Source organism: Sturnira hondurensis, unplaced genomic scaffold (assembly GCF_014824575.4).
Source record: "Sturnira hondurensis isolate 20B ecotype Veracruz unplaced genomic scaffold, ASM1482457v3 Scaffold0010803, whole genome shotgun sequence".
Classification (NCBI taxonomy): domain Eukaryota; kingdom Metazoa; phylum Chordata; class Mammalia; order Chiroptera; family Phyllostomidae; genus Sturnira; species Sturnira hondurensis.
In genome coordinates this window covers 331318-358796 of record NW_028083434.1, presented here as the reverse complement: position 1 = coordinate 358796, position 27479 = coordinate 331318, and the positions used below count along the sequence as shown (strand labels likewise).

General features: G+C 34.8%; 1 protein-coding gene across 6 annotated transcripts in view; it reads left to right on the top strand.

The window, feature by feature from the left end:
- Positions 1 to 27479, top strand: part of SMARCA1 (SNF2 related chromatin remodeling ATPase 1) — a 78918-nt gene that overhangs the window by 22861 nt on the left and 28578 nt on the right. For 4 of the 6 annotated variants that reach the window (XM_037059294.1, XM_037059289.1, XM_037059292.1 and 1 more), the window contains 10 exons: positions 417 to 643; positions 1596 to 1717; positions 4404 to 4439; positions 5377 to 5529; positions 8565 to 8697; positions 9423 to 9571; positions 12195 to 12314; positions 18046 to 18156; positions 18466 to 18579; positions 26592 to 26714. In XM_037059294.1, coding sequence (XP_036915189.1) covers positions 417 to 643; positions 1596 to 1717; positions 4404 to 4439; positions 5377 to 5529; positions 8565 to 8697; positions 9423 to 9571; positions 12195 to 12314; positions 18046 to 18156; positions 18466 to 18579; positions 26592 to 26714 — 1288 coding nt within the window. The remainder of the gene's footprint in view (positions 1 to 416; positions 644 to 1595; positions 1718 to 4403; positions 4440 to 5376; positions 5530 to 8564; positions 8698 to 9422; positions 9572 to 12194; positions 12315 to 18045; positions 18157 to 18465; positions 18580 to 26591; positions 26715 to 27479) is intronic. The other 2 variants (XM_037059290.1, XM_037059293.1) reach the window with 1 other exon arrangement.

Genomic DNA, 27479 nt, shown 5'->3' with positions numbered 1-27479 from the left:
TCATCTGGATGTAGGTCTAGAAAAGATAATGAAAAGTGTTTATAGGATCAGGAAAAAATGACCTATGAAGACAAGTATAAGAAATTGTGATTATTTTTAGCTCAAACAAGTAAAGGTTCCATGCTGATTTTCAGTAACAACTGTAGTTATCGAACAGTTATCAGATATTATCACCCGAATAATTATCAGCTGATTGTAATTTCTAGTACTGGAAAAAGCAGGAGGAAACAGGTTTATAGGTAACAGACAAGTTAAAATATTTCAATCTTCACTGCTTTCTTGGTTTTGCTGAATGGATTTACTCTCAAATCTTACTCATCTCTAAATGGAAATCGAAACAGATCTCCAAAGATGCATTTCTTGATGGCATTGAACCTTTCTAATAATCAGCGATTAATTAAAGTTTAAAATTTCAGGTATACAAAAATCCTGATGAAAGATATTGATGTTTTAAACTCTGCTGGCAAGATGGACAAGATGCGACTCTTAAACATTCTGATGCAGCTACGAAAGTGTTGTAATCATCCTTACCTGTTTGATGGTGCTGAACCTGGTCCACCTTATACTACTGATGAACACATTGTCAGCAATAGTGGTAAAATGGTAGTTCTTGATAAACTGTTGGCCAAACTCAAGGAACAGGGTGAGTTACAAATCTTTCTATTAACATGAAAACAATATTAATGACTTGCATTGAATACAATTTTGCATGATCAGTCATCATTCATTCACTTGTTCATTCAGCAAACATTGTTGAGTACTTACTATTTGTCAGGAATTGTCCTGCAGACTGGGTATACAAAGGTGCATAAGACACACAGCAGTCTTTGCCTTGGAGAAGCTTACGGTGTAGTGAGGAGGAATAGCTGCAGTGCGTTGTGTTAAGTGCTGTGATTTATTGAGAAACTGGGAGTTGGGGAAGTGGTTACAGAGAGGATATTTGAGGTGACCCTGGAGAATGTATAGGAGTAATCCTTGAGAAAAAGGAGGGGAAGGGTTTTCCAGAATAATGGAGCAGGTGTGAAAGAAGGGAATGCGGAGCTTATGGTATTTGGGGTAAAGTGGAAGTAATGAATCTGGGAAGATAGATGGGGCCATATTACAAAAGACCTTTTAAATCATGCTTTAAGGAATTTGGGCTATTTTGAAGGCAGGGTGGGGAGCAGGGAAGTTCACAGAAGACTGGGCTATGGAAAGTGACACAGTTAGACTTGTGTTTTCAGAAGAGGATGTTGGAAGCAGTATGGGGGAATCTACTAAGGATGAGAGACTAGAAAGAGGAGGCTAGTTGGGAGACTTGGAGTAGTCCAGTGAAAGATTATGTGGACCCACTGCTTATCCTCAGGACAGAATAAAGACAGACTTTAAATCATCTCAGTATGTGTGGAAGATTTTGAAGCCCTTCAGAATCCATAACGCAACAAATGCATCATTCTGTATAGCATTCCTTGAGGGTGTATGTGTAAGTGTGTGTTTAGTGGAGTGTTCATATGCTATATATTTATGTTGCATATGATGTTTACTTTTATTTTTGTAACTTTCCAGTTATTTTGACACAAGTTGAATAACTTGCTTTTTTGGGTGAAATGTTTTAGGTTCAAGGGTTCTCATTTTTAGCCAGATGACTCGCTTGCTGGATATTTTGGAGGATTATTGTATGTGGCGTGGTTATGAGTATTGTCGACTGGATGGACAGACCCCACATGAAGAAAGAGAGGTGAGGATGAGAAAATAAAATAAGACTTCAAAAATTAGAGTTCAGTTAAGCCATGTTTTCATCATTATGTAGTTTTGAACTTTGGCCTTTTCTTATAGCTAGGTGCATTGAATTTCTCACTGCCACTCTTCTCTGAGATCTTCAATTTGGCTTCCGTTACACTGACTCTTTACCAGTCATTCTCTCCAAGGTCTTTAAAGACATTGTCACTTATCTAAAGGATACTACAGCATTACATCCTTACCTCCTCTAATCACTGCTATCTCTGACCTTTTGATTACTAACTGTTTCTCAGTTAACTCTTTGACCTCTGATTTTATGTCATTTTCTTTTGATTTGCCTTCTACAGTAGACCCTCACTGTTCGTGGAGTTTAACTGTTAAGATTTCTCCACTTTATGAACAACCCTAAAGACGTATGAAACACATTAATTTGTAAAGGGAATCATCTCATCCTTATAGAGATTTTCTAAAACTGAAATGGGATAACAGGTATAGGTATTACATATTTATATTGCATATAAATATATGCATTTGGATCTTGGAATACTAAAAGTTTCATGTGCAGAAAAGAGTCATTTAGCTAGTAAGGAAGCCTACCTAGCACCCTGTATCTTTTTCAAATTTGGAAATTCTTCTGCATCTTAGATTTTTCCTCACGAATGTCATGGGTCTAATGTAGTTTAAGCCCTTTAAAGCACTTTTTGGGGAGGGCTTTGCTAATTTTTCTTCTCTTTTCTGTGATCCTTCAGGACTCTGTCTTTGGCCTCTGTTTTAAGTCTGTACTCATGCTCTGGGCAAAGATCGTGATTTCATGGTATAGTGGAAAATGCATTGAACTTGGTTTCAGAAGACCTGAATTTTAGCACCAACTCCACCACTTTGTAGTGTATGCAAGCCATTTAATTCTCTGAGCCTCAGTATCTTTCACTGTATTATAAGGGTAATATTAATTCCTAGGCTTTTTTTCTGACAACGTTGTGGGGACCACTTGGTATAATAGGTAGGAATACAGTTATTAAATTGTGTAGTACGGTATATATCACATGTCATAGAATTGCACATAGGCCTTTTTTTCTGCTCAGCTTTAGCATCCCTTTTCAGGCCACACAGACTCAGCCTATGGTACTCTCCTTCTGTAGCTGCACTAGCCACTCTGTCCCTTGTGTGCCTCACTGAAGCCAGGCTAGAGCACAAGATAGTGTCCACAGCAAGCATATAGGCCCTTTTCATGTTAAGGGTTTGTCTGCTACCCACTCTGGAGAAACACTTGGATTAACATTTACAAATGTGGGACATTTCAGAGCTTACTCTCTCCTCTGCTCTATAGTATTTTACTCTTTCTGAAATGGTGACTTGGCCTTTTGCTGACTTATTTCTGAGAATGGATTTCTCCAAATCCACTTTAAGCATAGGCCATATAGTACCATTAGAGATGACCCTTCTTCGTGGAATAAAGATGATACTGAGGCAGAAGGATGCATGCTTTCTGACTTCAGCTAGCCAATTTGCATTTCTGATTGATCTCTCTGCTCATAAATAAATAACATGGCCTTTACCTAATTATGCCCAAATTCTTGTTTTTTTAAACTTTAAATAATGTTCTCCCTTCAGGGAATTTAAATCGCAGGTATTGACTTTAGATACAGCAAAGTCAGAGCTGTTCATTTTTTTTTTGAAATGTCCCCGCTTTCCCATTATGTGTTGTCTACACAATCATTTCAATCATTTCTTATTATTTTCTAAATCAGAAGGGGAAGACCATATTTGACTCCTTACTTTAATTGTTTACTAGCTGTTAATAAACAATTCTTTCTCAACAACCCACAGATTTGCCCTTTCTTTCTCCATTGCTACAGCTAAGTCTTTGGTTATTTTCTGATTCAGTTTCTGTAATTTTCACTTAATTGGCATCCTCATTTCTATAGGGAAAGAAACTAACATTTGTCAAGCAACTGCTATAAGCTAGGCAACTTATAGTTCCAATTGAATTCTTCCGGCAGCCCAGTAAAGTATTAGTAGAATTTTCTTTACTTGAAACTGTGTCTCAGAGAGGTTAAATGCTTGCTCAGATTCACATATGTAATAAATGGTAGAGTTATGATTCACATCCAGGTTTTTGCTATTTCCTCTACACCAGATTGCCTCTCACTACACCGTGCTGCTTTCTGTACTGCCCCCTCTACATGCTATACTGACTGTGGCAGTGGGAGTCACCTTTTCTGCCTGCAGCTTTTGACCATGCCATTCCATTCATTAAAAATGTAACTTCCTGTATTTTGTGATTCTAACAGTAATAGTCAATTGCTGAAGGAAATCTGGAATATACAGAAAAATATTTCTGGCCAATCTTTTAATGTATATATTAATGTACAAATTAAATATATAAATATAAATGTATATATAAAATATCCATTAAAAGATTTTAATTGATATACTATATATACTATGTACAAAGTTCAATATCCTGATACTTTTTACTCAGTGTCAAATTGTACTTTATCAGTAAAAAAGTCATTGTAAAAGTAATTTTAGTGTAATATTTCATCTTAGGGATGTACTATAAATAATTTATCCCCTTCCTGTTGATCATTTACGTTGTTTCCGATTTTTTACTATAGTAAATAATGGTAAAGTGAAAATCCTTATACATAAATCTTTGTGCACATCTCTGATTATTTCCTTAGGATAAATTCCTAGAAGTGGAATTACTGGGTCAAAGGGTATGAACATTTTTAAGACTCTTGATGCATATTGCCAAATTGCTTTCCAGAAAGGTTGTACCAAATTACACTCCTAGCAGCAATGTATGAGAGTGCCCGTCTCACCGCCCCCCTCGTCAACATTGAGTATTATCATTTTTTTAATCTTCAAAAAATGGTATTGTTTTAATTTGTATTTATTTGCTTACTAGCCGATTGAACATTATTCTTGTGTTTATTAGCCATTTGTGTTTATTACTCTGTATTGTCTTTTTTTTTAGCTCATTTTTCTTTTGGGGTCTTAGTGGGTTTTTTAAAAACTAATTTGCATGAGATCTTTATATAGTGAGGAAATTAATACCCCATTAATTTTTAAGACTCTTTACTAAATATCCCCTAATTACCTTCCTAATTTTTTTCATTACTTTTCTGTTTGCCCCTTTTCACCATATGGGAATAAATCTACTTACCTTACCCTACATCTGTTGCTCTCATTCCCATTTCTAAACCTTTTTTTTTTCTCTTGATTGGTCTTGTAAACTGTACCTACTTTATTAATTCTTCATAAACTAATGGGGAATGAAGTTAAGGTATTTGACATTTTGCCCCCTAGATATATGTCAGCTCTCACTCAATTAAAACACTTTCACTATTATTGTTTAAAATAATTCGAGTGATTTATTACTTGTTTAGTTAAGTTTGCTTATATGATTATTATAAGATTGTTTCTACTGATGTAAGCTTATGAAGATTAGGTACTTTATGTAATATACTTTCTATAGCAATTCACACAGTACAGAATATAGATAGATAAATGCTTACATATTTTAGAAAGTGGAAGAATATTATAAAATGGGGTTTTCACCCTGCATGTTAAAGTGTTTGTTTTTTAAGGACTCTGGTAATATAATTTGATTTTTCTTTTTTTCCTTCCATTTCCTATGTTAATTTAAAAAAGGAAGCAATAGAGGCCTTTAATGTTCCTAATAGCAGCAAATTCATCTTTATGCTGAGTACCAGGGCTGGAGGTCTCGGAATTAACTTGGCCAGTGCCGATGTGGTTATACTGTATGATTCAGACTGGAATCCACAGGTTGATCTGCAGGCTATGGTTAGTAATCTTTAATGATGTCAGAAACTTATCTTCGCTCACAATACTATTGTTATTTGTATAGCACAGAGGCAATTTATGATAAATCGATAACAATTTTGGGGAGGCTTTGTAGATGTTAAAATAGATTATCCTGGAAAACAAACAATTTTGCAGTTGCTGTGCCAATTGCAAAAACAAAGAAAATGAAAACAAATATACCCCAAATCCAGCTATAGCGTTTGTGTGTCCGTTTTGGCTTTTTGTTATGAAACAAATGTCATTTTTTCCCACTTCTAAATACTGAAGAGGGTTAAAAAGTCTCAATACTATTCTGCTTAACAATGAATTATATTAAAATTCCCAGTACTGAAATTGTGAGAGTTGGGATTTTAACTTTTGTAATGAAACATTTGGGCCCTCACTGGTGTGGCTCAGTTGGTTGGGCATCTTCCCTCAAAAGTTAAAGGTTTTTGGTTCTATTCCCAGTCAGAGCACATGCCTTGGTTGCAGGCCAGGTCCCCGATTGGGGAGTGTAGAAGAGGCAACCAAAGGATGTTTCTCTCTTGCATCAATATTTCTCTCCCTTTCTTTCTCCCTCTTTCTCCCTCTCTTCCCCTCCGTCTAAAAATAAATAAGTAAAATCTTAAAAAAAACATTTGGGTTGAGAAGGTAAGAAAATAAAAAGGGAAAATATTCCAGGGAAACATTTGTTTCCTAAGGACAGAATCAGAAACTATTTTACCATTAAAATTTTTTTCCAGGGAGCTATTTCACTTACCTTTCATCATGATGTCATTTATTGAACTAGAGCTATACCTTTTGTTAATGTGACACATTTTAAGATAAATACAATTTCAGAAGTAAAAAGATTGAAAAGAGTTGTTTATTCAGAATTGCAAGAAGTTATGGAACTGACTGTCTTTGGAAGTTATATGCCCCTGAGGCATAGCTTAGAAATCCTTCATTTTCTTTTATAATAGGGAGTTGAAAAATAGGGACCTTCGGGACATTTTAAAATCACCATGTATTGGCATAATTATTATTTTAGCCTGGTACTGAATTACCTGTTTGATAGGACTAAGTAGGATTAAAACCTAGTGAGTTACAGTGTTACTGAATTGGAAAACTTACTGACAATAACTTTTATTTCCATAAAATTGCTAGTGTATAGCTGTTTTCATGATTTCCTGATTTGAGTTTGAAATTTTAAATATGTGTAGGGATGTTGCATTCTCTTTCAGTGCTCTGGGTTGAAGGTGTCATTAGGCTCTAGTGTTTTTATATTTCATACAAGGGCTGTATTGAACCTTGTTTCTTTGATTTTTTTCTTAACTACTTACCCTCCTCCTTTCACCTATTTGCTGTAGCAGCTTCTGTGTTTTAAAAAAACTCTACCCCTAGATATTTTTATATTATCAGAACTTGCCACCTCTCACCTTTACCAATATACACCAGAGGACCAATTCAGGCCAATATATAGTAAGGATATAGTATCCCATTAATTTTTATGACCCCTTACTACAGATCCCTGAATTGCTTCAGCAAGCAGAAGGAAGTGTTTAATCATGAAATAAAGCTGAATTTTGCTATTGTGGCAACCTTTGTTAAGTACTTTTCCCCCTTAACTTACAAAACTTGCTTGTGTGGAAGATGTTTGAATTTAGTGGCTTAAAGTTATTTAGTAACTTAATCTAGAAGCTTCCAGTTCCTCCTAGTCCTTATCTTTCTAAAAAATTAAGTTTTAAATTATAGCTGACATATAGTATTACATTAGTCTTAAGTATACAACATAGTGATTCAATATCTGTATACCTTATGAAGTGATCACCATAAGTCTATAAAGTTATAATGAAAACTCTATTACCTATGCTATATGTTATACCCCTGTGATTTATTTTATAACTGAAAATTTGTACCTCTGAATCCCCTTCATCTTTGCTCATCCCCTTCCCCATCAGCTATTAGTTAGTTCTCTGTGTCTATGAGTCAATATCTGTTTTATTTTTTTAGATTTCACATGTAAGTGAAATTATGCAAATATCTTTCTCTGTCCAACTCCTTTCACTTAGCTTTAATACCCTCCAGGTACATCTGTGTTGTTGCAGGTGGCAAGAGTTCATTTTTAATGGCTGAGTAATATTTCACTGAATATATATGCCACATCTTTGTCCATTCATCTATTGATGGGTACCTAGGTTGCTTCCATACCTTGGCTATTGTTAATAATGATGCACTGCATATAGAGGGCCATATTTCTTTAAATTTAAAAAAAAATCCTTATCCAAAGACATTTTTTCATTGCCTTTAGAGAGGGAGGGAGTGAAGTGGGGGGGGGGGGGAGAGAGAAGCAAGCGTTGGTGTGAGAGAGAAATATTGAAATTGAATGGCTGCTTCTGGTATGTGCTCTGACCAGGGACTGAACCCACAGCTTAGGCACGTGCCCTGACCAGGAATCAAACCCACTACCTTTTTGGTGCACAGCATGGCACTTCAACCACCGAGCCAACTGAGCAGGCCCGTATTTCTTTTTAAATTTATGTTTTTGTTTTCCTTGGATAAATACCCAGAAGTGGATTTGCTAATTTATATGGTAGGGCTTTACCTGTTTTCCTTCTGTGAATTTTTCATTAATGGTACAATGGAATATTTGCATATTTCTTTGTTCCTAGGGGTCTCTAGGTATTCTTTTAAATTTTTCTTATAGTTTACTTTTAACATTATTTTGGATTACTTTCAGGTGCACAGCATAGTAATTGGACAGTCATATACTTTACAAAGTGATTCCCTTGATATTTCTAGTACCCACCTGGCACCCTGTATAGTTACCACAATATCATTGACTATATTCCCTATGTTGTGCTTCACAGCCTTGTGACTGTTTTGTAACTACTAATTTGTACTTCTTAATCCCTCCATAGTCATTACCCTTTTTTCAAAAGTGGCAGGTATAGAGAGATCAGGAACTGGTTTTATTTTCAGAACTTTATAGCATGTGGTGGCTATACAGATTTTATCCAGAATACCCAATATCTTACAATAAATTGTTTTTCTAGGATCGAGCACATCGTATTGGTCAGAAGAAGCCAGTACGTGTGTTCCGTCTCATCACCGACAACACTGTTGAAGAAAGGATTGTAGAAAGAGCTGAGATAAAACTGAGACTTGACTCAATTGTTATACAACAAGGTATTTAAATGTATAAACTTAATTAGGTTTTTTATTTTTGCAAAACGCATACAACTGTCTTCAAAGGAGATTACTTTTAATGAAAGTTGAGCAAAATTCGCAAGCTTAGAGAAAAATGGCAATTTTTGAAAACAATGCTAATTTAAATCTTTTTTTAAAATATTTTTTTATTTCTTGTTCAAGTACAGCTTTCTGTCTTATATTCCCAACCCTGCCCGCCCCCCGCCTTTTTTTTTAAATAATTTTTTTAAATTTAATTTCTTGTTCAAGCTAATTTAAATCTTAAACTAAAATCTTGTATTCATTATATGCTAGTTGAACATTAGTGGCTTGGAGCTGAATGTCAATGGTATGTCTTTTGAAGTACCTGAAGTACCTGATATTATTTAGCAAACAAAACGTCTAGTTAAAAAAAATTAAACATGTACTCAAGGGTGCCTTTGCACACAGAGAAATATGATAAAAAGTGAAGTTTGTACTTGAAAAAATATTTTTGTCCTTGGTTTTAACGGAATCTCACAGAAGGAAATCTATACTGAAATGGAAGGTATGGGAGAAGAAAAACTTGCAGGGCTATTCATTAAAAATAACTTTAAAGCTCACTAATTTTATGTTCTTACAAAGTTTTATTTATGGGTAAATGTAGTAGTGTCTTATTAGGACTGTTATGCCATGCTTTTTCTGGGATACAGTCAAATATATAAAACCTTTATTTTTACTATTAGGAAGACTCATTGACCAACAGTCTAACAAGCTGGCAAAAGAAGAAATGTTGCAAATGATACGTCATGGAGCCACCCATGTTTTTGCTTCTAAAGAAAGTGAGCTGACGGATGAAGACATCACAACTCTTCTAGAAAGAGGGGAAAAAAAGGTTCGTTTAAATGGCATTTTGTTTTGATGGTGAATTGTTTTGAAATCAATATGCTTTAGCATGCTTTCTGTATTTGCGTTGTTCCAAATGCATGTTTTAAAACACATGCTTCAGAAGACATGTTCTCTCTAAGAATTTGTAGATTTACATCCAAGGGTAGTTAGGTTTCTTTAGTTTAATTTTTGGTGAGAAAGACTAAAGGAGCTTATACCGCATGCTTACTGAAAATAATGTTGGTATTTATTATACGTAAAAAAATCAAATTTTGTGTTTAATCACATGTATGAGGACTGTATTTTTTGCACTGGTTTAAAAATTGTTTGCTGATGAGTTGTGTTACCTGAAAATGTTTTGTGAACATTTCATGAAATATTAAAGCATTATTTGTTAAGGTATAATAAGCTGTTTCAGAATATTGTGGTTTTGTGTTGAATTTGCTTTTTATCACAAATTATTTTGGATAATTTCAAACATAAGCAAAAGTAGACAGATCTATCCATGCTGTTGCAAAAGGTGAGCTTTCCTTGTTTTTTTATGGCTGAGTAGTATTCCATTATGTAAATGTACCACAGCTTTATGCTAAGTGAAATAAGCCACTCAGAGAAAGATAAGTATCATATGATTTCACTTATATGTGGAATCTAATGAACAAAATAGAAACAGGCTAGAAACAGAGAAGAGACTGACAGATCTCAGAGGGGAGGGGAGTTGGGTGGCTGGATAAAAAAGATGAAGGGATTAAGCAAAGGAAAAAAACCTCATAGACACATTCAACAGTATGGTGATTACCAGAGGGGAAGTGGAGTGGGTAGGGGGAGGTAGAAGAGGGTAAAGGGGGGAATAAATGATGTTGGAAAGAGACTTGAAGTGGTGAACACACAATACAATATACAGATGATGTGTTATAGAATTGTACACCTGAAACCTATATAATTGTATTAACCAGTGTGACCCCCAATAAATTCAATAAATAAAACAATTTAAAAAGATGTTTAAAAAATGTAAGAACTCTTTCTAAAAATGTAATCTTCATAGTATTGTCCCACATGAAAAACCACAACAATTTCTTTAATAATATCAAATATCTAGTCAGTATTCAAATTTCCAATTGTTTCATAAGTAGCTAACTTTTTAAAAAACAGTTTTCTTAAGTTCAGGTGCATATAAGGTCCACGTGTGCAGTTGGTTGATGTGTTATCTGGATCTAAGTCTGTAGCTGTCCCTCCACTTATTTATTATTTCCTGTATAGTTTATTTGGTGTAGAAACTGGGTTATTTCCCTTTTGTGTTGGTCACAGTTTGGATTTTGCTGATTCCATCTACATGGGGTATTTTTCCATGTTGGCTTATTTACTATATTTCTCTCTATATTTTTATATTTATGTTATATATTCAGGACTTATTTTATAACTGACCCCCCCAACCCTGCCTCTGGCAACCACTTTTCTGTTCTGTGTATCTATGAGGTTATATTATTTTTTAGATTATATATGCCAGTGAGATCATATGGTAGTTTTTTCTCTGTCTGACTTATTTCATTTAGCATAATATCCTCAAGGTTCTTTCATGTTGTTGGTATATAGCAGGATTTCCTTTTTTATGGCCAAATAATATTCCACCATATACATACACACCACCGTTTTTTTAATATTTTATTTTTTATCTTTAGAGGGGAAGGGAAGGAGAGAAGGAGAGAAATATCAATGCATGGTTGCCTCTTGTGAGTCCCCTGCCAGGAACTGGCCCGCAACCCAGGCATGTGCCCTGACTGGGAATCGAACCGCAGTCGTGTGGTTCGCAGGCCCACGGTCAAATCCATTGAGCTACACCAGCCAGGGCAAATTTTTTATCCATTCATTCATCAATGAACACTTAGGTTGTTTCCACATCTTGGGTATTGTAAATAATGCTGCAGTGAACATGGGGGATGCAAACATCTTTTTGAGTTACTATCTTTGCTTCAGATAAATACCCAGAAATGGAATTTCTGGGTTGCATAGTAGTTATATTTTTAATTTTTTTCAGGAACCTCCAAATAGTGTTTTCCATAGTGGCTGCACCAGTCTGCATTCCCACCAACAGTGCACAAGGGTCCCTTTTCTCCACATCCTCACCAACACTTACTATCTTTGTCTTTTTTTTTATCGTAGCCATTCTGACAAGTATGAGGTGATATCTCATTGTGGTTTTGATTGGCATTTCTCAGATGATTGGTGATGTTGAACATCTTTTCATGTGTCTGAGGGTCATATCTTGGATTTTGAGCAATCTTGTGTTAGTATGCAAAATGTATTGTTTAATACACATTTTCCTTTATTTTAGTATTAGCTGTTTGTCCCATTAAATTTATGCAATAGAAAAAAATAGTATGGCTATATCTCAATGATAAAAGATTTTTTAAAAAACCTAAGTGAGTAATACTATGAAGAACCATCTAAGTATTTAAAACACCTGGGACATGTTAAATTTATATTCAAGTTTGATGTTAGCATTGCATCCTTACCTTATAATGAATGTATTGAGTATTTCATGTCAACACTTGACTTTTTCAAAAAACAGAGAATACTCAGACTTTTTAAGTAACTCAATGATAATTTTCTAATGTCCATGCATTGAAATTTAGACCGCAGAAATGAATGAACGCTTGCAGAAAATGGGAGAGTCTTCTCTGAGAAATTTTAGAATGGACACTGAACAAAGTTTGTACAAGTTTGAAGGAGAAGATTATAGAGAAAAGCAGAAGGTAACTTTTTATCCTTAACTATTAGCCTCTGAAATTAGCATTTCTTCCCATAACAATCATAAAATTCACTGGCACTGACCTATTACAATACTGTACAGAGAAATTTCATATAGGTCAAAAGATCTCATGCAAGGGCTGTCTTTAATATATTTTGCTGGCTTATTATTATCATTATTGTCATGATTTTTGCTGCTGTTGTTGGTGTGACTGTTACTTTTGTTTTTGAGAAGCACTGTAGGAATGTAGTTGAGTTCCTGGATTCTGAAGCTAAAATCTCAACTCTGTCACTAAGTAACTTTGGGTACCCAGTTTTCTCATACTAATTATATCTGTGAATGACTCTGAGGTTAAATGAGTTAATGTTTATAAAGTAATTAGAATAATGTGTGGCACTTAGTATTAAACATATTAGTGATAATATTAACATACTTAAATGATACAGAGACTTTGTTAAAGGTGGTCTCATTTATGAAATAATGCCTTATATTATACTACATAGACAGCAAGAGTCCTTTGAAGAAATGGGAATTTTCTTTATTTTGTTTGTTTAATTGAATCGTGGCTGTAATTTTTAGAACTTTTTATTTTGAAATGACTTCAGAGTTTATTGCCAAAAAATAGTGCTGAGTTCACATATGTCTTTCACGCAGCTTTTCCTGATGTAGACATCTTACATAATTATAGTACAATGATTGAATCCAGGAAATTGACACATCTTCCCCTAATGCCCTTGCCCTGTTCCAGGGGATACAGCCCGGGATCCCACATTACAATTTTTAAAAATGGAGCTTTATGCTGTAACTACCAATCTGTACTCCTCAATCCCTTTACTTTTTTTACCCAGCGCCCTCAGTCCTTCCGCTCTGGCAACCATCAGTCTTCTCTGTATTTGTGAGTTGGTTTCTGTTTTGTTTGTTCATTTTATATTGTTCTTTAGATTCTGCATATGAGTCAAATCATATGGTATTTGTCTTTCTGTGACTGACTTATTTTGCTTAGCACAATACCCTCTGGGTCATGGAGCTATAAAGTACAGTATAGGAAATATAGTCAATAATATTGTAATAACTATATGGTGTCAGGTGGGTATACCAGAAATATCAGATGGAACATTTTGTGAAGTATGTGATTGTCTAACCACTATGCTGTATACCTGAAACTAATACAAAAATAACACTGAATGTAAACTGTAACTGAAGAAAAAAGAGAGCTTTATTTTAAGGACAATTTTAGGTTCATACCAAAATCGAGCAGAAAAATAGTTTCCATATTCCTCCTGTCCCCCCACAAACACAGCGTCACTCATTACCAACATTCCCCACCATAGTGGAATGTTTGATACCATCAAACCTATATTGACACATTTATGTTAGGGCTTACTTTTGATGTTCTACATTCTATGGGTTTGGATAAGTGAATAATGACATGGATCCACCATTACAGTATCATACAGAATAGTTTTAGTTCCCCAGAAATCCTGTGTGCTCTGCCTATTTATCCCTCACTCCTCTCAACCTCTGCAGCAACTGATATTTGCACCTTCTCCATAATTGTGTGTGTGTGTGTGTGTGCGTGTGTGTGTGTGCCTTTTCTGGAATGTCTCATAGTTGGAATCGTATAATATGTAACCTTTCTGGATTGGCATCTTTCACTGAGCAATATGCACTTAAGCTCCCTCCAGGTCTTTTCATGGCTTGATAGCTAATTTCATTTTAGTGCTGAGTAATATTTCGTTTCCTGGATGTACCACGGTTTATTTACCCATTCACCCAATGAAGGACATCCTAGTTACTTTCAAGTTTTGCCAGTTATTGAACAAAGATGCCATAAACATCCATGTGCAGGTTTTTGTGTGGACACAAATTTTCAACACCTTTGGGTTAATACCAGCCAGCATGATTGATGGATTTATGGTAAGTATATGTTTAGTTTTAGAAGAAACTGCCAACCTGTCTTCCAAAGTAGTTGTAGCATTTTGAGTTCTCGTGAATAATGAATGAGAATTCCTGTTGCTATACTTCCTCACTAGCACTTGGTATTGTCAGTGTTCTGGATTTTTGCCATTCTGATATGTATGTAGTGGTACCTTGTTGTTTTAATCTGCAATTCCCTGATGACATATTACGTGGTGCATCTTTTCATTTGCTAATTTCCTATCTATATATCTTCTTCAGGGAGGTGGCTGTTCAGGTCTTTTGCCCATTTTTGATCAGATTTGTTTTCTTATTGTTGAGTGTTAAGAGTTCTTTGTATATTTTGGATAATAGTTTTTTATCAGATATGTCTTTGCAATTATTTTCTCCCAAGCTGTGGCTTGTCTTCTCATTGTCTTAACCCACACTGCATTTTTGTTTCTGTGGCTCCTTAGTCTCTTCTAGTCTGTGATCTCAGTTTGTCTTTGTCTTTCATGAATTTTACACTTTTCAAGAGTATTGGTCACTCATTTTGTAGTTTGTCTCTCACTTTGGGTTCATCTGACATTTTCTTGTGTTTTGATTGAAACTGTGCATTTTTGGCAAGAATACAATGGAAGGGATATGATGTCCTTCTCAGTACATCATACCAGGGAACATATGTCACTATATCTTATTACTGGAGATGTTAATCTTTATCACTTAGTTGAGGTGGTGTCTGCTGGGTTTCTCCACTATAGGGTAAGTCTGTCTTCCTTTGTACAATACAGTAACTCGGGGGAAGATACTCCTCAAGCTTCTATGCACTGATTTTAGCATCTGTTGGCAGAGTTTGCCTGCAAGTTATTATTGTGGTGTTTGCCTAGTGGTAATTAAAAAAAAATTTCTTCATTAACAAATCTACGTTTGTTAATTGGATTTTGTTGTAAGGAAGAGCTTTCCCTTATTCATGTTTATTTATATACTCATTTATTTATATCAACATAGACCCAAGGGTAGTTATTTAATTTTTTGAGTTATAGTAAAATTCTATCATTATTTTATTGCTCAAATTGTTTTATCAAGCTGTTATATATTTTTTTAACTGACAAGTGAATTTTATTTTTTAAAAAGCTTATTCTTGGGTATTGATTTTAATGAAAAAATAAGAGTTGAGCCATTTTAGTTTGTAGTGCAAGAAATATGCTGACAGTGCTTTGTGACACTCATTATTTCTGGTAGTTTTTAGTGTCTTGACTTAAATCTGTCTAGTTATATCTATAACCTTTATTCTGACTGTTTACTTTTTATTGTGATGAGATAGAGGTGATGACCTACGTGCACAGGGTGGAAATTGCCTTTCTACTGTGCTTTTTAGATCTCATTATGTGATATGAATTTTATAAAATAGTTATTCCCATGGGCTTACTGTTATTAAGAGTGTTTTACAAAGTGAAAAAATACTACACAGTGAAGAGACTAAATATCACTGGAGCTTATCTACATTTTTAGAGGTAAATTAGACTTAGTAAAGTACTGTCTTTTTCTAATATAACCAGTTTTCTTGTGTTTCTAATTCTAACAAAATAATGATATACAGAGAAATTTTAATAATGATATATTTTTATAATTGAATTCTGACAAATCATATTTTTCTGAATATCTGAGTTGAGATGATATATTTTATTTGTTTTATCATATTTCCAAAATAGATTCTTAAAATAGGTCATACTATCCTTTGAAGGAATTAAAAATTTGCAAGAATATTGTTTATACATAAATCATGGGAGTTACACAGTGAGGTAGATTTTCATACATGATTTGTTGAACCACTTGCAGTATTTTACAACCATACCTGGTAGATTGAGTCAAAATGGTAGACATTGATACTGAGTAAATTAACCTGAATGAGTTTGTATTAATGTACTCCTGTCTAAAACAAACTAATTCAGCATGATTTATTCTGTTTTTGAAAGTTCAAGAATTGGTCTTTAATGCTTATTTCAAATTTGAATACCTAGACCTTCAACCAAGTAGGTTAAATGGCCAAATACTTTACCATAAGAAAGTTAATTTAGCTCTGGCTGGCATAGCTCAGTGGATTGAGCGCGGGCCTACGAACTACACGATCATGGTTCGATTCCCAGTCAGGGCACATGCCTGGGTTGCAGGCCAGTTCCCAGCAGCGGACTCACAAGAGGCAAGCAACCATACATTGATACTTCTCTCCTTCTCTTCCCCTCCAAAAGGTAAAAAATAAAATCTTTACAAAAAAGAAAGTTAATTTAAATTATTGATTTATTTTTCACCCCAAATGAAACAAATAAAGTATTGATTATTTATAAAATATTACTATTACTCATCTGAGGAGGGGGCCAAAACTCTTTTCACTGCTCTGCGTAGTTCTCATTTTATGTAAATTCACATTACACCATCCATGTCTTGTAAGTCTAAATTTAAAAGAGAACTTTAGCTTAATTTGCTCTAACCTTTTTTTGTAATTAAGAAGTCCCATTACAGAATCTGGGACAGTTATCCAGCCTCTGAATGTGGTCATGTTGGGAGTTCTACTTCTCTTTAATATAGTTTATTTCATTGTTTTATACTCTCTGGCTATCAGAAAATTTCTTACTTGATATATAAGCTCTTTTTAAAAAGATTTTATTAATAAAAAGATTACTTGATATATAAGCTCTTTTTAAAAAGATTTTATTAATTAATACTTTTTAATAAAAAGTATTTATTTTTAGAGAGAGGGGAAGGGAAGGGGAAAGTGAGGGAGAGAAATATCAATGTGTGGTTGCCCCTTGCACGTCCCCTCCTGGGGACCTGGCCCGAAACCCAGGCCTGTGCCCTGACTGGGAATCAAACTGCCGACCCTTTGGTTTGCAGTCTGTGCTCAACCCACTAAGCTACACCAGCCAGGGCTATCATCCACTCTTTAAATATGATACAAAGATTGGAACTCAACCCTTAGATAAGAGCAAATATACTGGGATTGTTAATTATAGATAATCACCTGTGTTGTGTAAAGGCACTAGGCTAGGCACTATGAAATCAAGAAAAATGTCTGAGGAAGAAAACCATTTTTATAGACTCCATAAGTTTGTATTGTCAGTTTTATCTATTTTAATTGTATTTTCTAGGTGATACTGGGGTGATGTTTTGTAATGCTACCAAATCACTGTTCATCCTGCTTTGGATGTTTAATAACTTACATTGAACTCTTGGCACTTTACCTAATGTTTTCACATATATGGTCACGTGTAATCCTTAACATAGGTATTATTATTCCCATTTTACAGATGCAAAAATAATTTCCCCAAAGTTACACAACTGGTAAAGTGGCAGAACCTGGTTTCAAATTCAGATCATTCTTATTTCACTGGTTTTACCCATAGCTAGCTTACCAAGTGGTCTCATTTAAAAATTTATCTTGATTTTAAGGATGTGTTCCTGTCATATTGATATTCATCATTTACCCTTTTCACCTATTTTAACGCAGTCACCAGAATCAATGTTAACCATCTTTATTAGATAGTATTTATTGATTAGGCAAAGAACACTAGCCAGATTATGAAGATTCTTCTGAATTAGTAAGGAAGAACCAAGTTTTTAAATGTACTTCAAAAAAGAAAAAGAAAGAAGAGAACATCATCCTTGCACCTAAACTTGGTATGCAGGGCAAGGTTTAGCACTTGAAATGCTCGGTTGTGTGTTTTGATTCTTCCTAAAGGTTTTGGTTTTCTCATGCTTCTGCAACGTGGATGTGCTTGGTTTTTATAAAACAGTTCAGAGTAATTAAACTCCTTGTCCTTGTTCTTGTTTCTTGTGTATAGCTTGGGGTGGTGGAATGGATTGAACCTCCGAAACGAGAACGCAAAGCAAACTATGCAGTGGATGCCTACTTTAGAGAGGCTTTACGTGTCAGTGAGCCAAAGGTGCCAAAGGTAAAAAACAGTACGAGGCCAGTTTTTATGTCCGACAGCAGAATTCTTTTGTAACATGGTCTGTGATTCAGATTTACTTACATTAGTGCTAAATCATAGTCCCTAAAATATAACAAGAATATAGAAGAGTATTTGATATGGCCCAGGCATATCAATGGGTTTCATTATATTTATTTTTCTGTATATTAAAGAAATAGGAAAATAGAAACATGTTCACTTTATGTACTGCAAACATATACATACACAGGTGTGTGTATGTGTGTGTATTTGTATCTATATCTATATATATCATGTGTTTTCCCCCCACAGGCTCCACGACCTTCAAAACAGCCAAATGTTCAGGATTTTCAGTTTTTCCCACCACGTTTATTTGAGCTCCTGGAAAAAGAAATTCTTTATTACAGGAAGACAATAGGCTATAAGGTAACATTTCAATTTTTAGACCAGTGTAATGTAATCTTTTAAGGTAATATAATCTGTTGAACTAGACTAGAAGGTGTTCCATTTTAATTTGAGAGGATGTAAGAGTAAATAAAAATAATGGTGTTTTTAAAATCAAAGAGGTTTAACTAGAGTATCGCACTGCCGAAACACTAGTAGGGTCATCACTACATAAGATTAATGGAGAATTACTCATTGTCAGTGTTCAAGTGATTAAGAATATGTAGAAAGAACAATAAGTATGTGTTTAGTTAGAAATGAATGTATGATAGATCATAGGGAAGGTTTGATCATTTTCCTTAATATGACCAAAAAATAGTATTTTTGAGTTTATTGCTTAAAGTTGATGAAAGCCCTGTTGGTGATTAGTTGACTGTGGTCACTAGGTATTAATGATAAACATGATAATGAATTACACCATTTAAAAACAAATGATCATTTGGAATTCAATATTCTTTTTTTATTTTTTCAATATTATTTATATAGGTGGATAAGAACCCATTTTTATGAGTGAAATTTAATGTTTGTCACACTAAAGCTATCACATTGAGAGAGTAAATGTACTAAGTTATTTCTATATGATGAAATTGACTCCCTAGTGAACAAAAAGGGATGACCAAAAGTGTAATTATCAGTAGGATAAATTAAATTATAAAAATAGTAATAACCCTATTGTAATTTTATGAAGTTTTCAGTTTTATGAAGTGGAAGCTGTATTTTGAAATGTATTTTCTCCATTTATATAAGGTACTTAGTTATATTTTGGAACTAGAGTGGATCTCTAGAGTGTTTCTACTACTATTACAGAATGGGAGCATTGCCATTTGAAATAGTAAAAAAGCTTTGCTTGCTCTTAATGTACCAAAGTTTAAATATATATAAATAGGAATAAGAAGCTTAAGGTGAATATAAGTAGTTAGTTATAATCTAGTGTAGGAAATATGATTTAATTTGAGTGTATTTAACCAAGATGACTGGATAAAATCCTTCTGAGGGAGTTGTAGAAGAGTACAGTAACCGTGGTTGGACATTCAGACCAGGCATAATACTGTTTCAAAGGAAATGAAAACAGTACTATACCAAGAGAAACAGTCAAGATATAGGTACAGAATGCGAAATAAAAGCAGTATAGGAAGATTGATGAAGTAGTTAATAAGATTTCATGAAGTAAGCAAATATATATAATCCTACTAAAGATTATAAAATTTTATTTTATATTTAGATTAGTATTTTCTGTTACTTTTATTGACTGTTACTGGTGAGACTTGAACGAAAAATTAATTTAAATGTTAGAGCTCATACTTCATTTGATTACCAGCAACCCTGTGAAATAGGTGTTATTATATCACCTCTATATAATAGGCGAGGAAACTGAAATTCAGAGAGGTTAAATGACTTGTTTGAGGTCACACAGTTAACAGAATTGCCAAGGCTGCTGGTCTCAAACCCAGGTTCTCAATGTTCAAATGGTATGCTCTTTCCACTCAGACGTTCTGGGCTATTTCTGCATGTGACATAACCCTGATTCTTTCTGCAGCCCTAAATAAGGACTGTGTTTACAGTGGTGTGACATGTTGTGTGGGAGGTGAGGCAAGTGGTAATCAAGAAGCAGCCATAAAAGAAATCATCTTTGCTGATAGGACTGTTTATGCTCTTTCTTTGTAGATATTAAAATTTTGTTCCCTGTGATAATAGTGTCCATCACATTCTCCTCACAGTTCTGGCTTTAACGTAAACAGTGCTATTCATTACAGGCAGTTTGTGGGCTAGGGGTGAGGTCTTATAATGACTGGTTGGGTGGTGGCCAACTGGAAGGAGATGGAAGAGAGAGGAAACCTTAGAAGAGGGAGGAATTAATGACAGCTGCAGCGGGTGATAGGAAGGAAGAAGGTGTAAGAAGAGAGGAAAGGGATAAATGAGGAGAGGGAAGATGATACAGAATCCATGTTGTGGCACTTTACTGTTTTCTCTTCTCACCTCCCAGAAAACAAGCAATACGACAGGGAGAATGAATTGAAAAGGGGGCTTTTAAAATTTCTAATACATATTTATTGGGTATTTCTCTGTGTCAGATTTTATGCTAAGCAGTGGGGATAAAGTGGTGAGTAAGAGAAAAAAATCCCTCAGCACATGGTCTAATATAGACGTTAAGCAGATACCACAGAGTAATGACATTGTTATTTGTGTGTTTCAGCAATACCATAAGGGAGCATAACATGGATGTCTAATGTGGACTGCAGCACCAAGGCAGTGGTTCCTAAGGAAGGGTCAGTTAGGCTTGAGATCAGAGAGCTGCACCAGAATTAGCCAAGTGCAGTGTGGGAGAAAAGAGCTCAGGCAGGGGAACCATAGCTGCAAAGGTGTTGTGGTAGGAAGGAGGATTGTCCCTTTAGAGACTGAAAGCAGGCCAGTGAAGAGGAGAATGACTTGACATGCAGCAGGTAAGCAGGTGGAGTTGGATCATGTGAAGCCATTATAGGGTGTATTAATGAGGTTGAACTTTAGCTTTAGAGCAAAGGAAAACCATTGAGATGTTTTTAAGACAGATAGATTGGTGGTGAAATAATAATAGCAGCTACCTATTTAGTCCTTACTTGTGATGCTTACTGTTCTCAGTTCTTTAAAAAGTCTAGCTCATTCTCCTCATAACATCCCTGGAACTACATCCTTATTTTATATAGATGGGGAAACTGAGGCATAGAGAGGTTGAGCCTGAGTATTTTGGTAAAGGTCAAACAACTTATAAGTAAGTGGTAGAGTATCATTAGATTTATACTTTTAAAAGATCACTCTGGCTGTGACACAGAGAATGATGAGTTTCTCCAGGGAAATCAGCAAGGGGGCTATTGAAGTGTGAAGATGAGAGAAGATGGTGGTGGCTTGGAGTGTGGCTGTGGTGGTAGTGGCGGCAGGGTGGAGGGTTGTGGAGGATGTTGAGGAGATGGAGGAGGAGGAAGGAGAATGATCCCCTACCACTCTACTCTTAGCCTGTATTCTCTTCAGCCCCATCCTGAATTGCTTCTGTATCATCTTAAGACTTGCCTTGATCCTCTGTATGCATCTGTAGCTGAGGATTTATAAGACAAATAAGAATACATTCTGGATGTTGATTCTTTCCGAACCTTGTCTCTTCTATTTTTTTTACCAGAAGCTACAGACCTCAGTTAAGGTGAGTGCTTTAATTCGGTGGGTTTCATGTTTGAGTTCAGAGTAGAGAGAGAAGAGCATGGCATGTTAGTCATAGGCAAAAGCTTCCTTTCAAGGACAATGTGATATTGATAACTGTTAGACTTATTTTCTCATGGATATCTGGCATTGATTCCCCTGCCCCGTACCTCCAGAAAATTCAACAGAGCCACAGATGAACAGAGCAAATGCCCTGAACTGCCGTGGTATAGTTTTACCCAGTATTCTCTACACAGAGTTATGTTCTCAAAAGGGGACTGCTTCCCTCCTTTCTGCTTAAATGATTGTTTGCCCAGGGGAGAAAGGTGTTGTCTATAGGGGCACTGTGGTGCATGGTACCCTTTTGTCCATTTTCAGTCCCTCAGAGCCTAATTCTGTTGTAGTTTGGGGTGGGGCTCGTGAGGGGCCCAGTGGTTTTGAAGCAGTTGGGAGAGAGCATTTTTCTCGAGGGCCTGCTTATTTGAATTTTTATTTTCTGTTTTGTTCTCCCTTCCCCCCATGTTCAGCACAAAGTCGCTGCAGTACTGCTGATAAGATCTGTAATTAAAGAGTTTTATTTTATTTGAGACTGAATGAAATACAGGTTTGTTTTGCCCTAACCACTGGTAGGTAGCAGTGCACATGCGCCAGTTCTTTCTGCTGCCTTAGCTTTGACCTTGATTCAAGTTAGACATATTTAGAAGCTTCATTGCTCTTACAACTTAAGGGAGTTACTTAATGCATTTAATTGCTTGCTCACTAAAATATTTACATGGGAACAGATGACTTAATTGAAATTTCTATTGCAGAATAAAAAAATCCAGAGCATTTAGAAATTACATCGAATCTAAGATCTGGCGTGAAAGACTTTTGCCATATTTGGAGACAAAGAGAGCTAGCTGTAGAGCTTTGTAACATTTATTCTCAGTAAAAAAAAATTTTAGGGACGGTTATAAACATTTGACAAATGGGGGAAATTTCATAATCTTTGTGAGCCTTAGTAATGTCATTGTGGGCCACCTGTTTTGCAATGGTAGAACTAAAATGCAGTGAGCTGACTTCAGTTTACTGCTTTCATTTTGTGTGCCATCACATTTAATTCAGTAGTTCATATTTCTATGAAAGGCTTGCTAAAACGGCTAAGAAACAGGACCAAAAAACATTTTTCCCTTCTCCATGGCATATAGCTCTTAGGTGCAAATTCCTTAAGGTCTGACTAAAAATCCATATAGAAATCCATATAGTAATTGAGATGCTTCCTTTCGAAAGGTAACTTTTTGTATATTGTGGTTGTAGTAAGTGTTGCTGGGGGCCATCAGTAAGAATTAGTGTGAGTACTCAAGACTTTTGAGGTATCTGGTTAGTACTATTGGTCTATAATTTTTCTACTTAATTATTATATAGTACTTAAATCACTCCAAGAAGGTTAATGTTGATAAGAACCTCATGAGGTAAAAATTGAATACCTTTTAAAAATGATGAATATTAAGGAGATGTGTTGGTAGGAGGAGATAAGGAATTTAGGAATGGCGAGTCATTTATAATTCTAAAAAAATAGCAGCTATGTATTTGAGTAATATTTAGAATTAAAATAGTACATGTGACATTGATGAAGGCATTCTGAAATTTTGCTGTATTGAAAATAAGACTGATGATTATGGAAGAAGTAGTTTGTAATGGATTCTAAAATCTAATGGTATGATACAACATTCTGATTTTGTTCTTATTAAAGTTCAGTGAGGGAAGTTTTAGTATTGGGGATATCTGTGTAGGAATAAAGAGTTTATTTTTTGTGGGTATTTTCCATTTTCTGTTTTAAAATTAGATGCTTATGAAATGTTTTATTTGTTTAAAGTATGTTTTATTGGGCATAGAAATTTTGAAGGTATTTAATAGAGTAATATCTTATGATTAAAGGGGTTTTTCTCAATTAAAATTTGAAGCCAAAATAATTTAACATGTCAGCAATTTAAAGGTCTGTTAAACTTGTAAAGCTATGTCTGTAATTTTTTCAAACATTTTATTGTGAAAAATTTTCAAACATACAAAAATGTTGAAGTAATTGTACAGTGTATACTCACATACAGGCCCCATATATTTTCCAGTTTACATCTTACTGTATTTGATTTATCACCTATTGGTTCAATTCTCCAGCCTCCTAAATGGATATCTATCTTATTTTTTCATGCATTTAAAACTTGCAGACATAAGTATATTTTACCCAGAAACACTTATTATGCAAATCATTAGTGGGAGTTCAGTATTTACATGGTTCTTTTTTAAGGTAAAAGTTACATGCAGCAAACTGTATACATCTTAAGTATCATTTGATGTATTTTGAAAAATGCTTATTACATCTATGTAACTGAAACCCATATGGAACATTACTATCAGTCTAGAAAGTGCCTCTTCCCAGTCAATCCCCAGACTGAAACCTCAGACACAACCACTGTTCTGATATTATTTTCTTCCACAGATTAGATTATTTTGTTCTAGAATTGCACATAAATGGAATCATACGTTATGTATAAGGCTCTTGCAGTTACCATCTTGTTTTTGAGACTCATTCATGTTGTCCCATTGTTAGATGTTTATTCCCTTTTTTATTGATGAGTACTGTTCCATTGTAAAGACATACATACTATAGCAGTTTGCTTATCCATTCTTCTGTTGATGGACATCTGTTTTGTTTTTTTTTCTTCTGTTTTTTTTTTGCTATTATTGTCTTCAGTTGCTGCAAACATTTATGTAAAAGTTTTTATATAGATTTCTTTGGGTGAATAGGAATGACATTGCTGATGTGTCTGTAATTTGAAAAATTGAATTATTAAAAAATTTATTTTTAATCATGCTTACCACTGGAATACATTTCAGTTTTAGTTTATGCCTTCCTTTTTTCATTTCTATTTGCTACTCTCCTAGGCCAGGTGATTATAGCTCATGAGATTACAGTAGTTTAGTTGGTTCTCTTGCCTCTAGTCGCTTTCCCACTTCATCCAGCACAAAGCTAAAAGGTGCAAATACTATGTTTTGACATTTATGCTTCCTTGTTCATAAGTCTCTGGTGGCTTGCTGATGTCTATTCTGTAGTTTCAAAGGCTTTCTAAATCTGTCTCTAACTGGCCTTGTTTCTTATTCCTTCTCAACATAAATCCCGTGTGTCCCTTCCTATACATTTGTTCCTTCATGTTTTTGTTTATACTGCCCCCACCTAGAATATTCTTTCCCTTCTCTCTATCTCCCCAAATCCTTTGAGTTCTTAAGGTGCAGCTCAACACTTCACAAGTAGGTTATAAGCTCCCTGTGGGCAAGGATCGTGCCTATTACTTCTTTTATATTTCAGTGAGCATTCCTCATAGTGCTGCAGACATAATAGACATTTAGGCAATGCTTAATAATTTGATTGTCTGTATTGATGACTACAAATCAATCTTTTTTTTCAGTATTCCTTTTCAATGCCCTGTTAGTAGGTTTTATATTTAAACAACTGCTAGATATAATAGTTTTTAAAATATTTCTTTTTAAGTTGTGATGATATAGTTTCAATCTCTGAAATATGTATCAAAATTAGAAAAATACTATATATTATAATTACATTGTAGTAAAACCATCTATTTTAGGGAATCAGTCATTCATTATAGGTGTGCATTCCAAAACAGTGGAAGGCTTATTGTCAACCCTTTTCATGTGTAATGGCATGCTGTAAAATGTACCAATACATATATTATGTACTTACCTTTTAAGTTAGTGTGCTGTGTCATCACTGCAGATGCACATAGAAATGGGGTGAGGCTTTGGGCTGAGTGACTTAGTTTGTCACTCATACAATGGTTGCTGCTCCCTGCTGCTGAACCAGACTGGTTTTCTATGTTCACTGTGCCATACTGAGGCCTCTGAGGCTATGGTTTTTGAGATACAGGTGACTGACTGCTTCCTTGCAGAGCTGAATTTCTGTCCCCAGTCTTTTGAACTTGAGCTATCGTCTCCTTAGTTGTAAGTATGTTTATAGCTCTCTACCCAGAACACTTTATAATTTTGTTAGTCACTTTACTGTAGTCCTTTGCCCTTGACTGCGGGTCCCATCGCAGATGTTTGTGTGCTCTACTACCCGACCTTCTTATATTCCTGGTGGGGCAGAAGTAGCTTTACAGTTGTTTGTATGGAAAATAACACAATAATTAATAAATAATATCACAAGAATAAACTCACATACTTAGAACTGTAAACCTACTTTTGCCCCACCTTGTATATTATCTATTTTTTTTTTGCTTCTCCACTATCCTGTCACTTCTTCTAGACTTGTTGCATTGTATGTGAAGATGGTCTCCCTTTCCAAAGCTGGAAGGCAATAAAAACATGCCTTTCCTTTTGCACAATGAATTGATCAAGAGCATTGGATACAATCTTCAGGAGCATTGCTATTTCTCTACTGCTGTCTTTATTGCCGGGTGAATATGGGCTCTTTTTGTACTGCCAGACTCTGTTTCTTCTGGGCTTGAGACTTTATTGTATAATGTTGGTATTGGGGATAATGATATTATTATTTTTAGCATGTATTACAATATAATAAGGATATATTTTGTTCCACAGTATAACTAAGTCTAGAATATAATGTGGCATTTAGCAATGGGTTTTAACTCTAAAATACCATGTGACACATTTAAGGTTGTTATTTTGGTGATAACATAGTAGTAGGAATGTGGAGTGGACCATGTGTCATTCTGTCATATTTTATATTGTTTACTGTTGAAATAACTCAAGATTGATATGTATGTATATACCTTAATTTTTTCCCACAGTTTACTCATAACTCATTTCTTTATCTGTAGGTCCCAAGGAATTCTGATATCCCAAATCCAGCCCTGGCTCAAAGAGAAGAGCAAAAAAAAATTGATGGAGCTGAACCCCTTACAGCGGAAGAGACTGAAGAAAAAGAAAAACTTCTCACACAAGTAAGATATTTTAAGTGACGGAAATACTTCTAAGCAACCAATAGAAAAAAGAAAATACAGATCACTTTTATTAAGTTCGGTACCTTGAATGAACACACTAAAAAAACTCAGGGCTATTTTGTAAATGCTTAGACCAGATACCCTTTTTTTTTATCCTTTTCACAAAATATGCTGTTTTGGAAATACCAGGAAATATGTAAATGTAAAATGTAGATGTCAGTTGTTAGAAGATATGCATTATTTTAATAATTATAGTAAAGTAATTTATTCACTTATGAATCCTGACAGACAATAATTACTAGCATATTCCTGAAATTTTAAATTTTTTTTATTGCATATGAACTGTCCTTTGAAATAATATTAACATTTTATTTATGTAATAATGTCATAAATCTCAAAATGCCTTTTATACTTTCTTGGAAAGCAGTTTAATACATTGATGAGAGATTTCTGAGAGTTTTTTAAAATTATGTTTTATTGTTTATACTATTAGACTTGTCTCAATTTTTTCCCCTTAGCCCCCCTCCACCCACCATGCCCCACTCCCTCAGGCAATCCTCATCCCTACCATTGTTCATTTTTATGGGTCACGCATATAAGTTCTTTCTCTATTCCATTTCCTATGCTGTACTTTATATTCCCATGGCTATTCCATAGCTACCAATTTGTACTTCTTAATCCTTTCACCTTTTCCAGCCATTCCCACAGGCCCCCTTCCCCTTTGAAAACCATCAAAATGTTCTCGATATCTATGATTCTGTTTTT